Source organism: Trachypithecus francoisi, unplaced genomic scaffold (assembly GCF_009764315.1).
Source record: "Trachypithecus francoisi isolate TF-2019V2 unplaced genomic scaffold, Tfra_2.0 Lachesis_group9, whole genome shotgun sequence".
NCBI lineage: Eukaryota > Metazoa > Chordata > Mammalia > Primates > Cercopithecidae > Trachypithecus > Trachypithecus francoisi.
Genome location: NW_022681474.1, coordinates 33,070,680 through 33,085,123, shown reverse-complemented (window position 1 = coordinate 33,085,123; position 14,444 = coordinate 33,070,680). Strand labels below are relative to the sequence as shown.

The 14,444-nt window shown below is 39.7% G+C and overlaps 2 protein-coding genes across 3 annotated transcripts in view; one reads left to right on the top strand and one right to left on the bottom strand.

Moving 5' to 3' along the window:
* Positions 1 to 2,114: 2,114 nt before the first annotated feature.
* Positions 2,115 to 14,444, bottom strand: part of DDX50 (DExD-box helicase 50) — a 40,338-nt gene continuing 28,008 nt past the window's right edge. The window contains exons 10-14 of one of the 2 annotated variants that reach the window (XM_033209792.1): positions 14,014 to 14,087; positions 13,333 to 13,492; positions 8,479 to 8,613; positions 6,122 to 6,166; positions 2,115 to 2,615 (exon numbers count right to left, since the gene is read on the bottom strand). In XM_033209792.1, coding sequence (XP_033065683.1) covers positions 2,337 to 2,615; positions 6,122 to 6,166; positions 8,479 to 8,613; positions 13,333 to 13,492; positions 14,014 to 14,087 — 693 coding nt within the window. In that variant the 3' untranslated portion in view covers positions 2,115 to 2,336. The remainder of the gene's footprint in view (positions 2,616 to 6,121; positions 6,167 to 8,478; positions 8,614 to 13,332; positions 13,493 to 14,013; positions 14,088 to 14,444) is intronic. The other variant, XM_033209793.1, reaches the window with a different exon arrangement.
* Positions 12,545 to 12,984, top strand: LOC117082798 (60S ribosomal protein L35a-like). The gene has a single exon (XM_033209794.1). It carries the CDS (start codon positions 12,603 to 12,605, stop codon positions 12,933 to 12,935), a length of 333 nt encoding a protein of 110 aa, XP_033065685.1. The 5' UTR covers positions 12,545 to 12,602; the 3' UTR covers positions 12,936 to 12,984.

The following is a 14,444-nucleotide window of genomic DNA, read 5'->3' as shown; positions in this document are numbered from 1 at the left end:
CTACTGTTTATTTCCTTTTACATATTTCATGGGTTACTTAATATTGAAATATATCTAATCCTGAACTAATCATATTCCCAATATAACTTTCCATGCTCTTCCTCCTAGTACCCTATCTCAGGGGAAAAATCTAGGTTTTTTGCTGGACTTGGTGGCGTGCACCTATAGTCCCAGCTACTAGAGTAGCTGAGGTGGGAGGATCACTTGAGCCTAGGAGGTTGAGGTTGCTGTGAGCCTAGATTGAGCCACTGCACTCTAGCTGGGGCAACAGTGTGAGACCTCATCTAAAAAAAAAACAAAATCTAGGTTTTATTCTGTTTCCCTCTCATCTTTTAATCCACTATCTGAGTCCTAACAATTCTGTCTCCTAACTCTGAAACCGGCTGGGCACAGTAGCTCATGCCTGTAATCGCAGCACTTTGGGAGGCCGAGGCGGGTGGATAACGAAGTCAGGAGATCGAGAACATCCTGGCTAACACGGTGAAACCCCGTCTCTACTAAAAATACAAAAAATCAGCTAGGCATGGTAGCATGTGCCTGTAGTCCCAGCTACTCAGGAGGCTGAGGCAGAAGAATCACTTGAACCTGGGAGACAGAGGTTACAGTGAGCCAAGATCGCACCACTGCACTCCAGCCTGGGTGACACAGTGAGACTCCGTATTAAAAAAAAAAAAAAAAACCCTCTGAAACCTATCCATGTTTCTCAATGTCCACTGTCACTATTTAGTACAGTGGTTAAGAGTGCTGGTTCAGAAGCTAGACATTTTTCTGGGTTCAAATCCTCATTTACCTCACATCCAGCTGCATGATTCTGGACAAGTTAACAACCTCTCAAGTGCCTCAGTTCTCATCCCTCAAAATACGTTACTTAGCATTAGTTCAGATCACCAGCTAGATCTCTACCATAGATTACTGCTATGGCATTTTAAGAGGTCTCCAGGCCTCCAGTCTGGCTTTTCTCCAATTCAGTCTCTTCAGTGTGACCAGCATTCTTTCTAAAATGTAAATCAAATCATGTTACTCCTTACTTTAAGCCCTTAAATGATTACCCACTGTCTTCAAGAAAAGCTTTAAACTCCTTAACAACGTACATAAGGTCTTTAAAATCTGTCCCTGTTAAATACTAAACCGGTCTCTTATTCCTGTTCTCTATCATATGGAAACCTCAGACTTACCATGCTATTCTTTGCCTCTGGGTTCCACATATGCTGTTCTCTCTGCCTGCAAGCCCTCTCCCTTCTAAACTCCTCTTCCCACCTGTACATACATGTGGTTAAATGGATACTTCTTTATTTCTCTGTTGGGCATCACTTTTAAGAGGCCTTCCTGACTCCTAAAACTGGTCAGGTGCACCCCAAGTAGGTCCTTAGCATCCCATACCTACCACTGTCTTAGCTTTCATGTTAGTTTGTAATAATTGACTCGAAGTTTCTTAAGGATAGTGATTATGCCTTATTCACAACTATACTCCCCAGTGGTTAGCATAGTGATGGAAACATAGTAGAAATTCAATAAATATCTGTGGAATAAATTAATGAGTATGCACTGTTTGCACACCCTTTTAATTAACTGTATCTAGACTAAAACGATACACCTAACTAATCATGTCACCAGTTTACACAGTCCTTTAATGTAGAAGGGAATTTCTTATTTTTATCACATAACCTATGGAAGGAATGATACGAATACAAATATACAAATACATCGCATTTTGCAAAATGCAGGTAATCTTATGTTAAGATTAGCTTGACTACCAAGTTTTGTTTGTTTTGAGACAGAGTCTCACTCTGTTGCCCAGGCTGGAGTGCACTGACATGATCTCGGCTCACTGCAACTTCCACCTCCTGGGTTCAAGCGATTCTCCTGCCTCAGCCTCCCGAGTAGCTGGGATTACAGGCATGCGCCACCATGTCCAGCTAAATTTTGTATTTTTAATAGAGTTGGGGTTTCACCATGTTGGTCAGGCTCGTCTCAAACTCCTGACCTCAAGTGATCCACCCACCACAGCCTCCCAAAGTGCTGGGATTACAGCCATGAGTCACCACACTTGGCCTGACTGCCAAGTTTGTAAAGATATTTTTAAGATTACATTGAGAAAATTCTTAACACGTAAGTGAAAAGAGACAATAAAAGGAGGTTTTTTTATTCAAAGGTATAACTGGATAAGTAGATTTGTTTACAACCATTCTTGTGAAATACTTTTTAAAAAAATACGACCAACTTCTTTGCAAATAGCAGACACATACCTCAACTATGATGACCTAATTTTTGGTGGATAATGTACATGATTAGGCAGAAATAGGCAAGCTCACACTGGTAGATTAACTATCAAATACTCAGTCAAAACTCCGTTTGTGGCCCCCACTTCTTGATCGATTCCTATTCCCACTTCGTCTTCTACCATCTTGTCGACTTCCTGAGCGACTCCCTTGTCGACTCTGTCTACCTGACCGGCCACCAGATCGACCACCTGACCGGCCTGACCGGCCCGATCGACCACTTGACCAGCCACTCCTCTGTCTAGAATTAGAAGATGTGTTTCCATCATAATATTCTTCAATTTCAGGTAATTTGGCTGGCACTGAGAGTATCCAGTCGGAATCATGCCACTCTGCCTGTTAGGGGAATTTACAGGATTAATATAAATGCAAAATAGAAACCATAAGCAAACATGTAAGTATAGAAGACACGTTTTTCATATCTATTAGCTAAAGGCCATCTATTCTGTTAAAGTATCTGGAACAAAAATGAAAACCAGAAAATAAGCAAAAATATTTTCAATTTTCGAGATCACAAATTCATACTCAGTTTATAAATTCTATCTTTTTTTTTTTTTTGATACGGAGTCTCACTCTGTCACCCAGGCTGGAGTGCAGTGGCCAGATCTCAGCTCACTGCAAGCTCCGCCTCCCGGGTTCACGCCATTCTCCTGCCTCAGCCTCCCGAGTAGCTGGGACTACAGGCGCCGCCACCTCGCCCGGCTAGTTTTTTGTATTTTTAGTAGAGACGGAGTTTCACCATGTTAGCCAGGATGGTCTCGATCTCCTGACCTCGTGATCCTCCCGTCTCAGCCTCCCAAAGTGCTGGGATTACAGGCTTGAGCCACCACGCCCAGCCCAGTTTATAAATTCTAAAATTAAACTATGTATTACTAATTAAATATACTAATTACATTCTATAAATATGCATTCTAAATATACATTCTAAATAAATTCTAACATTCTACATAAATATACTTCTATTCTAATAAATAAATCCTAACATTCTAAATATACATTCTAAAATTATACTACATATTACGAATTAAATATACTAATTAAATGTATAAAAGTATACATTATACTCAGTTATACATTCTAAAACGGGACTATTTGGTATCTCAGCACATTTATCTAATAAATTCTAACATTCTAATAAATATACATTCTAATAAATATACACTCAAAATTATACTATGTATTAATAAATATACTGATTAAATATATAAAAGTATACATTATACTCAGTTTATACATTCTAAAACAGCACTATTTGGTATCTCAGCAAAATGCAGATAGGCCATTGATAAGTAGTGCATTGTTTTCAGCAGGTATACTGACAAGCAAAAAGTAAAAGAGCCCATGATGGAGATTAAATACAAGTCAACATCAGCCAAGGACTAAAAAATGTAGCCACCGGAAACACTTTGATATTGGAGTCAACAAGTGAAGATATACAAATCGGTAACCCATAAGAACATCACTATTTTATATCTTGCTACACTAACTGTTCCTTATTGTGATCATGAGTTGGCAAAGAAAGTTATTATTGGCTGGGCACAGTGGCTCATGTCTGTAATCCCAGCACTCTGGGAGGCCGAGGTGGGCAGATCACTTGAGGTCAGGAGTTCGAGACCAGCCTGGCCAACGTGGTGAAACCTCAACTCTACCAGAAATACAAAAATTAGTCAGGTGTGGTGGTGGGTGCCTGTAATCCCAGTTACTCAGGAGGCTGAGGCAGGAGAATTGCTTGAACCTGGGAGGCAGAGGTTGCAGTGAGCCTAGATCATGCCACTACACTCCAGCCTGGGCAACAGAGGGAGACTCTGTCTCAAAAAAAGTTGTTATTAAGACACCCTGTTGCTAAGGCTATCTTTCTTTCCAATACTGGTACTTTTTGGGAAAAGACAAATGAACATACCACTTGTGGGTTTGGCAATATATAACCAAAATTTTTTTTAAAAAAGGCACAAACCTTTTGGCCAAGCAATCACATTTAAAAAAGAGATAAACATTGCAATGCATAAAGAATTCGCTATACCAATGTTTAGGGCAGTCCTAATAATAGTAAATTTTAGAAAAAATATAAATTTCAGAAAATCGGACACTGGTTAAGAAAACCAGCCACCCAAATGCCAAAATGTCAGGGAGTAATTAAAAATAAGTAACTGTGGCTGGGTGCAATGGTTCACACCTGTGAACCCAATACTCTGGGAGGCTGAGGTGGGAGCATCACTTGAGACCAAGAGTTTGAGACCAGCCTGGGCAACATGGCAAGACCCCATCTCTATTTAAAAATATAAAGAGAAAGGCCAGGCGCAGTGCCTCAAGTCTGTAATCCTAGCACTTTTGGAGGCCAAGACGGGCAGATCATGAGGTCAAGAGATCAAGACCATCCTGGCTAACACGGTGAAACCACGTCTCTACTAAAAATACAAAAAATTAGCCGAGCGTGGTGGCGGGCGCCTGTAGTCCCAGCTACTCAGGAGGCTGAGGGATGAGAATCGCTTGAACCCAAGAGGCAGAGGTTGCAGTGAGCTGAGATCGCACCACTGCACTCCAGCCTGGCAAAAGAGCAAGACTCTGTCTCAAAAAAAATAATAAAATAAATTAAAATATAAAAAGAAAAGAAAAAAAGGAACTGTGTTATTGACACAAAAATGTGTCTTTAATATATTCTGAATTTTTAAAAAGACTTCAAAAGCAGAATACTCATTTTTGTTTCAAAGTAGGTATATAAGTATGTACTGAGACATAATAGACAAATTCTTCATTATGGGAATCCAGTAGACAACTTCTTTCTTCAACAGATAAAATACAGGGATACTTTTTAAAAAGAGAAAGAGGGAGCAGAAAGAACGTACATATTAAGAGACTTAAGAAACATCAAATTACCATGTATGAGCTTTATGGACCCTATATTTAAAAAATTTAGGAAACAAATGGAAAAATTTAAACAAAATTGGACGATAATAAGGAATTATTAATTTGGGGGAGTTTAATTATGGTATTATGATAATGTATTTTTTAAAGTCGTTAATATTTAGAAATATGCAAATGTTTATGGTTGAAATGACAGAATACCTAGTATTTCAAAAGAATGCAGAAAAGTGGGTAAGTAGATGAACAGAGAAAGGAAACAAAACTGGCCATGAACTGATAATTGTTGAAGCTGAGTGTTGGGTACATGGAAATTCATTATACAAGTCCCTCATCTAAAAAATATGTTTGAAATGATTTATAATAAAAACTTTTTTGCTGGGTATGGTGGCTCACACCAATATTCCCACTTTGGGAGGTCAAAGTGGGAGGATCACTTGAGCCCAGGAGTTCAAGACCAACCTGTGCTACAGACTCTGTCTCTACAAAATTTTTTAAAAAAATTAGCCAGGAGGCCGAGCAGTAACTCACACCTGTAATCCCAGCACTTTGGGAGGCCGAGGCGGGTGGATCACCTGAGGTCAGGAGTTTCAGACCAGCCTGACCAACATGGAGAAACTCCGTCTCTACTAAAAATTAAAAAAAAAAAAAAAGTTATCTGGGCGTGGTGGCACATGTTAGCCAGGAATAGTGGCACATGCCTTGTAGTCCTAGCTACTTGGGAGTCTGAGGTGGGAGGATCACTTCAGCCCAGGAATTCAAGGTTGCAATGAGCTATGATCATGCCACTGCACTCCAGACTGAGAGAGACTCCATCTCTTTAAAAAGACATTTAAGTTTGAGACAGACTGGTTATTTTATATTAAGGAATTCTTCATTGATTTAGGCACGATAATGACATTGTGACTATGATTCCCAAAATATCCCAATCTAAATGTCAGAGAATGTACTCAACTATTTAAAAGATAAAATTTTAAAAATACCTGTAACCTTTCTGACTCAGTTGTGGGAACATCAAAGCAAACACCCTAAAAGCAAAACAAAGCAAAACATTTTAAATTACATGCATATGTGTTGATTTTTTATTTTACTAATAATGCATGACTCAGTGGCTGCTTAATATATTTTCTAAATTTAAAAAGTTAACTAAACACAGTATCCAATAAGAATTTACAACTACTGCTAAGAATCTAGAGTATTCTCTAGAAGAGTTTGTGTAGACACTGTATGTTGTTCCATGTCCCCTGTAAAATGATCCTTCTAATAAATTTCTTTTAAAATTTAATGACGGAAAGTTTCATTTATAGAGCTCCAATAGGCCAGGCGTGGTAGTTAATGAATCCCAGCACTTTGGGAGGTCAAGGTGGACAGAGTGTTTGAGTCCAGGAATTCGATCAAGACCAGCCTGGGCAATATAGTGAAAACCCCATCTCCACAAAAAAAAAAAAAAAAAAAAATGCAAAAATTATCCAGGTGTGGTGATGCATGACTGTAGTCCCAGCAACTCCGGAGGCTAAGGTGGGAGTGGGAGGATCACTTGGGCCTGGGAGGTGGAAGTGGCAGTGAGCTGAGATCATGCCACTGCACTATAGCCTGGGTGACAGGGTGGGACCCTGTCTCAAAAAAAAGAAAAAAGCTTCAATATTTATTAGATAAGAATTATATAACCCAAGATGTTTCTTCCATGGTCTTAGTTGTCAATAAGCTGAAAATTAATTTAATACTCAAGTATAGCAACTAGTTTGGCCTATATGTCTTGTTTTTTCCCTCCCCTCTACATTTTTTTCCTGAAAGTATGTATTTGTCTCATACTTGCCCCACATCCATTTTTTTTTTTAAACAGAGTCTTGCTCTGTCACCCAGGCTGGAGTGCAGTGGCGCAATCTCGGCTCACTGCAAGCTCCGCCTCCCAGGTTCACACCAGTCTCCTACCTCAGCCTCCCAAGTATCTGAGACTACAGGCGCCCGCCACCACGCCTGGCTAATTTTTTGTATTTTTAGTGGAGACAGGGTTTCACCGTGTTAGCCAGGATGGTCTCGATCTCCTGACCTCGTGATCTGCCCACCTCGGCCTCCCAAAGTGTTGGGATTACAGGCGTGAGCCACCGCGCCCGGCCACCACATCCTTTTTAAAAGTAAGTAATATTAAACTTTGAGAGAGATGATTATTTGCAATAAACAATCTAGTTAATAAATTCCAAGCTAGAATGAACCTATACAGTAAGGTTAAATTAATAACATAACATCATTTCTCAAAACCATTAGAAGAAATCAGTCACAAGATTACAGTTTTAATTTTGCTATCTAAATGTATTAAAATATTTAATTCATATCATTAATTCATTAACAACGAAGAGCAGGCCACTTAAAAACTAACCTGCATGTCCTCAAAATCATAGAGCTGCTGCAATCATAAGCTACTTAGTCTTACAAAATAAACACACATGCCAGGTAGTGGCTCAAGCCTGTAATCCCAGCACTTTGGGAGGCTGAGGCAGGTGAATCCTTTGAGCTCAGGAGTTCAAGACCAGCCTGGGCAACATGGCAAAATCCTGTCTTTACCAAAAAATAAAAAAAAAATTAAAAAAAAAAAAAAAATAATATGGGCAGAGTATGGTGGCTCATGCCTGTAATCCCAGCACTTTGGGAGGCTGAAGCAGGAGGATCACCTGAGGTCAGGAGTTCGAGACCAGCCCTGGTCAACATGGTGAAACTCCATCTCTACTAAAAATACAAAAATTAGCTGGGCATAGTGGCGGGCGCCTGTAATCTCAGCTACTCAGGAGGCTGAGGCAGGAGAATTGCTTAAACCCAGGAGGCATAGGTTGCAGTGAGCCAAGATTGTGCCATTGCACTCCAGCCTGGGTGACAAGAGTGAAACTCTGTCTCAAAAATAAAAATAATAATACAAAAAGGCCAGGTGCAGTGGCTCACACCTATAATCCCAGTACTTTGGGAGTCCAAGACAGGAGGATCACTTGAGTTCCAGAGTTCAAGACCAGCCTGAGCAAATAGTGAGACCTCATCACTGTAAAGTAGTAAATAAATAAAATTTAAAAAATAAAAGGAGAATAAACACATGTACACAACCACATACGGTATGTGGCAGAAACTTAGATAACTTGGGTATCAGATAGTCAAACTGAACAGAATGACTTATAGCTCTAGAGGAATGGGTTACATATATAATGCCCCAAATTTATAACTGGAAACAAACTAACACAGAGAAAACAGTATTATTCACGCCATTAGGCTTCAAAGAGAAAACAAAATTTGCTAGTGTTTGTAAACATTTGGGGTAGTTGATTAAAAAGCTTTTTAATTGTCTAGAAAAGCCTACCATATTTCCTTTCAGGAGGCACATTCTGGTAATCTGAGACACTGCATTACTACTCAGCTTTCTGTTAAGTTCTTTCCAAGCACAGCTGACATCCTGTATTTCCTCTAGGCTTTCCAGAGTCATGGTCACAAACCCCTTGAGGAATAAAAACCACATTATGTTTGGAAATAAATCAGCAGCAGCAGTACAATGAAATTCTAACTCTATAATCCTTCAAGATGTAACTGTGCATTTCTTATGAGCCAAAAGTATGTAACACTGCAGCTAAAAAATTTTTTTGAAACTACAATATTAGAAGAATAGTGTTTACAGATAATTGAAAGTACTATCCTATGTATTGCTGCAAGACTCTATTTAATTCTAACCATTATGCTTTAAGAGAGTATTAAGAATTAAGCAAACCAGAGCCAAGAAAGACAACAAGGAAGTGAAGAATTAAGGAAATGTTGAGGGAGTCAAAGTCAGCTTGGAGTGAAAACCCTGGCTGGGTGTGGTGGCTCACACCTGTAATCTCAGCACTTTAGGAAACTGAGGCGGGAGGGTCACTTGAGCCCAGGAGTTTGAGACCAGCCTAGGCAACATGGTGAAATGCCATCGCTAAAAAAAAAAAAAAAAAAAAATTAGCCAGGCATGGTGGCGCACTCCTACAGTCCCAGCTACTCAGGAGGCTTGAGCCCAGGAGCCCAGGAGGCAGAGGTTGCAGTGAGCTGAGATTGCACCACTGCACTCCAGCCTGGGTGAAAGAACTAGACCCTGTCTCAAAAAAAAAAAAAAAATAAATAAATACAACATAAATTTCTTTAACCTTTTTTTTTTTTTTTTTAAAGACAGGGTCTCGCTCTGTCACCCAGGTTGGAATGCAGTGGCACAATCTCAGCTCACTGCACCCTCAACCTTCTGGGCTCAAGCAATCCTCTCACCTCAGCCCCACAAGCATCAGGAACTACAGGTGTGTGCCATCATGCCGTGCTAATTTTTGTATTTTTAGTAGAGATGGGGTTGCCCCGGTTGGTCTTGAACTTCTGGACTCAAGTGATCTGCCTGCTTCAGCCTCCCAAAGTGCTAGGATTACAGGCATGAGCCACCATGCCTGACCAATTTCTTTAAACTTTTGAAGGACTGTTACATAAGCAAAAATTATTTGTTCTGTAAAGCTTCACTAATAGCAAAAGAATCAACATTAAGAAGATATGGGGATGCATTCAGCAAACAAATATTTATTGAGTGCCCCCTATGTATGTGCCACAGATTGTATTAGGTGCTAGAGATTCAGCAATAAGTAGTCCTTTCTCTCACGGAGAGTAGATTCTGGTGCATGTGCACGTACCTACACCTGTATGTGGGGTTGGGTGGGGGGGGGTACACAGTAAACAAATAAGCAAATATATGGAATATCATATAGTAATAAGCATCACGAATAGGAATAAAGCAGTGCTTAGCGAACAAAGAGTATAGGGAGGAGTAAGCTATTTTAGAGTGATCAAGAAAGACCTCTCTGGTATGATATTTGAGCAGAGACCAGAATGAAATAAAGGAGGAAGCAACATGGTTATTAGAGGGAAAAAACATTCAAGACAACGAAAGTAAGCGCAAAGGCCTTGTGTAATAGTTAAGTTTACGTCTGAGGAAAACCAAATAGGTTAGGGTGTCTGAAATAAGAAAGGGGAGAGTGATAAGAGATTATATCAAGGAGACAGCAAGAGGAAAAGCCTATAGGACATTCATGATAAAGACTGGATTTTGGTTTAACCCATGAAAGAAATTTAAAGCCACTAACATCCTGTTTCTAAGATATTTATTTATTTATTTATTTATTTATTTATTTGAGACGGAGTCTGGCTCTGTCGCCCAGGCTGGAGTGCAGTGGCCAGATCTCAGCTCACTGCAAGCTCCGCCTCCCGGGTTCACGCCATTCTCCTGCCTCAGCCTCCCGAGTAGCTGGGACTACAGGCGCCGCCACCTCGCCCGGCTAGTTTTTTGTATTTTTAGTAGAGACAGGGCAGGGTGGTCTCGATCTCCTGACCTCGTGATCCGCCTGTCTCGGCCTCCCTAAGTGCTGGGATTACAGGCTTGAGCCACTGCGCCCGGCCTCTAAGATATTTAATCAGAGATTAAATGACCCATCTGCCAAAGAGGGATTCTTTATTGGATGAGGGTTGAGACTAAATAACTTCTTAGGTACTTCTTAGCTCAAATCTCAATGCTTTCTAAAGAAATATGTTTTAAATACAGTCTTAAGAAGCATTTGGTGGGTTATTAGGGATAGGATATTTGCTCAATGCTAAAGTATCACCCCACAAGTTACTAATTACAAAAAGTAAGATACACCTTTAAAATATGGCAGTTTCCATCTTAAACAAATGCTCAAACTAAGCATTACTAGTACTGGAACAACCTAACATTTTATGCATCTTGATGTGATGCAGTATGAGGTACATATTAACTACAAAGTACCCTTGCCAAAAATATTTAACCTAAATATAAAAACCAAGCTTTGATATTACTTCCAGTTTAAAAGAGGATAACGGCAAAAGTTAAATGATGCTTGAAGAGATTCGGACAAATTCAGACAGTGAGATATTATACCAAACAACCAACCTAGACTCTTCACCAAATCAGTATCAGAAAAAAATTAAAATGATGAGAAAACAGTTCCAGACTAAAAAAGACTAAAGAGACATAATACCAAATGTAACATATTTAACTAGATTCTGAATTTTTAAAAAGATACATACAAACAGGTATATGTATACATACGGATAAATGGAATGGAGCCCAATAAGTCACTCGAAGCAAAATGACATTTAGCTAAACTATTAACACCTACCAGGTAGAAACCATCAGATACCCCAGCTGCATTCATTTGCGCTACACCAAATAAGTCACATCCAAGTGAACCTGCCCTGCCCTTTTTGTTCCCTCCTCCCCATCACAGGGATGTGCTGCCCAAAATTAGTCTGTTCTGTTAGTTGAAAATCCCACCAGCAGGCTCTAGTCTTATAGATGTCTCCAGGACCAGGCTCGTTCACTCTCTCTCCACTCAGACATAAAAGAACTCTTACTTAAAATTCTCTTCACCAAGAAACTCCCCTCACTTATACTTGAATAAGTAAAAAATCTCTGAGCTACCTGCACCAATGGTTCTGGTGTGGTATGTTCGTGATACGAACCTGGCAGCAGATGAGTTCAGATGGTGTCACACACAATCCCTCCACACACACACACAGGCATTTACTTACTTTGCATGCTACTGTGTTAATTTTAAATAGATTAAAAGTAATCTATTTCTTACTTTGCAGGATTCCATGGAAACTTACAAAATGAAATGTAGGTTCCGGGACACAAGTTTCAGTAAACAAAGGTCTGTGCAAAGTAAGCATTTCCCATATTTCTCTCCAAATACCCAGACAGACATTTTCAGGATAATGAGAAAAAAATGGATATAAACTAAATATTAGATGATGATACAGAACTATCATTACTGTTCACAGATGAGCTTATTAGATTGTGGTTATGTAGCAGAATATCCTTATTCTCAGAGGATGCATGTTGAAGTATTTAGGGATGATATCACGGTGTTTCAACTTACTTTCAAATGGTTTAGAAAAAAAATACAGGCCGGGTGAGGTGGCTCACGCCTGTAATCCCAGCACTTTGGGAGGCTGAGGAGGGTGGATCACCTGAGGTCAGCAATTTGAGACCAGCCTGACCAATATGGTGAAACCCCATCTCTACTAAAAATACAAAAATTAGCTGGGCGTGGTGGCATGTGCCTGTGGTCCCAGCTACTCAGGAGGAGAATTGCTTGAACCTGGGAGGCAGAGGTTGCAGTGAGCCAAGATCACGCAATTGCACTCCAGCCTGGGCAACAGAACAAGACTCCATCTCAAAAAATATATATATACTTATAAAGTTATAAAGCAAGAAGGAAGATATTGAATGGTTCCTAAAACAAAGAAATGATAAATGTTTAAGACGATGGATATGCTAATGACCCTGATCTGATCCCTATACACAGTATGTATTGAAACATCACTACAGATCCTTTAAATATGTACAATTCTTCTTCCCGCCATCTTGGTTCCTGTGGAAGCCTGCTGGGAACGGGACTTCTAAAAGGAACTATGTCTGGAAGGCTGTGGTCCAAGGCCATTTTTGCCGGCTATAAGCGGGGTCTCCGGAACCAAAGGGAGCACACAGCTCTTCTTAACATTGAAGGTGTTTATGCCCGAGATGAAACAGAATTCTATTTGGGCAAGAGATGCGCTTATGTATACAAAGCAAAGAACAACACAGTGACTCCAGGCGGCAAACCAAATAAAACCAGAGTCATCTGGGGAAAGGTAACTCGGGCCCATGGAAACAGTGGCATGGTTCGTGCCAAATTCCCAAGCAATCTTCCTGCTAAGGCCATTGGACACAGAATCCGAGTGATGATGTACCCCTCAAGGATTTAAACTAACGAAAAATCAATAAATAAACGTGGATTTGTGCTCTTGTAAAAAATAAATAAATAAATATGTACAATTATTACATGTCTTTTTTTTTAAATTACAAATTAAGAGCTCAAAAAGGATATAAAGCAAATGATACACACTTTTAACAGTTGAATCTAGGTGGATTGTATGTGGTTACTGCATTATTCTTTCAGTTTTTCTGTGGATTTGAAAAATTTGGAAGAGGTGATTGTCAAAAAAGGATTTATTAGGGAGTAGAGGAAATAAAGAGACAAGTTTCTCATAGAGCAAAACAGTTTTTTTCTGCACAAAAAGCACAGTAATTCACTATACAATATTTACTATAGTTCAATTTTAACCTTTTCCCACTATGTACAATTTTCTCACAGATTTCTACCTTATCAGAGGTGATCAAAGATCGTGGTTCGAAGCTTGATGCACCAGAAATGTGGGCTAAAGCTGCAGCCAATGCATCCACTGCCCCTTTCTCTTCTATCAGTCTCTGAGCTGATGGTCGGAAAAAATCAACAGCAGCATAAGAAACGGAAGCCAGAGACCTATGGTTTAAAAATAGTATTCTTGGTCAAGACACAGGGAAAAAATAAAAGAGGATAAATGGGAAAAAGAGAGAGTAATTTTTTTTTTTTTTTTTTTTTGAGACAGAGCCTTGCTCTGTCACCCAGTCTGGAGTGCACTGGCCCGATCTTGGCTCACTGCAGCCAACCTCCCGGGCTCAAGTGATCCTCCCGCCTCAGCCTTCCAAGTAGCTGGGACTATAGGTGCATGCGCCACCATTCCTGGCTAATCTTTGTATTTTTTGTAGAGACAAGGTTCCGCCATGTTGGCCAAGCTAGTCTCAAACTCCTAAGCTCAAGCAATCTGCCCACCTCAGCCTCCCAAAGTGCTGGAATTACAGACATGCACCACAGTGCCCAGCCACATTTTTATATTTTAATATAACTAAATGTCTGCTGGTAAAACTGGTGATTAAAATTTTCTGCTATTTAAACAGGGAGAGCTTACAGATGAATAGCCTAATACAAAAGAAACAATTATTCAGCAAGTTCAGAAAGCATACCTGATGGCATCCATGCTTTTAGATTTAACTAAATCCATTGTAGAAGGAACACCTACACGTTTAAAAGTAATTCCCTGAAAATGAAAGAGTTACATTAAAGAAAAATGGAAGTCTTTACAATTAATTCCTAAATTAATATTTTAATAGTTCGTTGAATTTCTATTTCTTGGATTTAAAGATTTCATAGCCCTAGCAGATTAAAAGATCTGTTTTATCTTTTTTTTTTTTTTTCTCGTTTTTCAGACAGAGTCTTGCTCTGTTGCCCAGGCTGGAGTGTGGTGGCGTGATCTTGGCTCACTACAACCTCCACCTCCCAGGCTCAAGCAATTCTCCTGCCTCAGCCTCCATAGTAGCTGGGATTACAGGTGCCTGCCACCATGCCCAGCTAATTTTTGTATTTTTTTTTTTTTTTTTTTTTGAGACGGAGTCTC

What these genes read in the sequence shown, in the direction of transcription:
- LOC117082798 (XM_033209794.1), top strand. Translation starts at nt 12,603, where the DNA reads ATGTCTGGAAGGCTGTGGTCCAAGGCCATTTTTGCCGGCTATAAGCGG.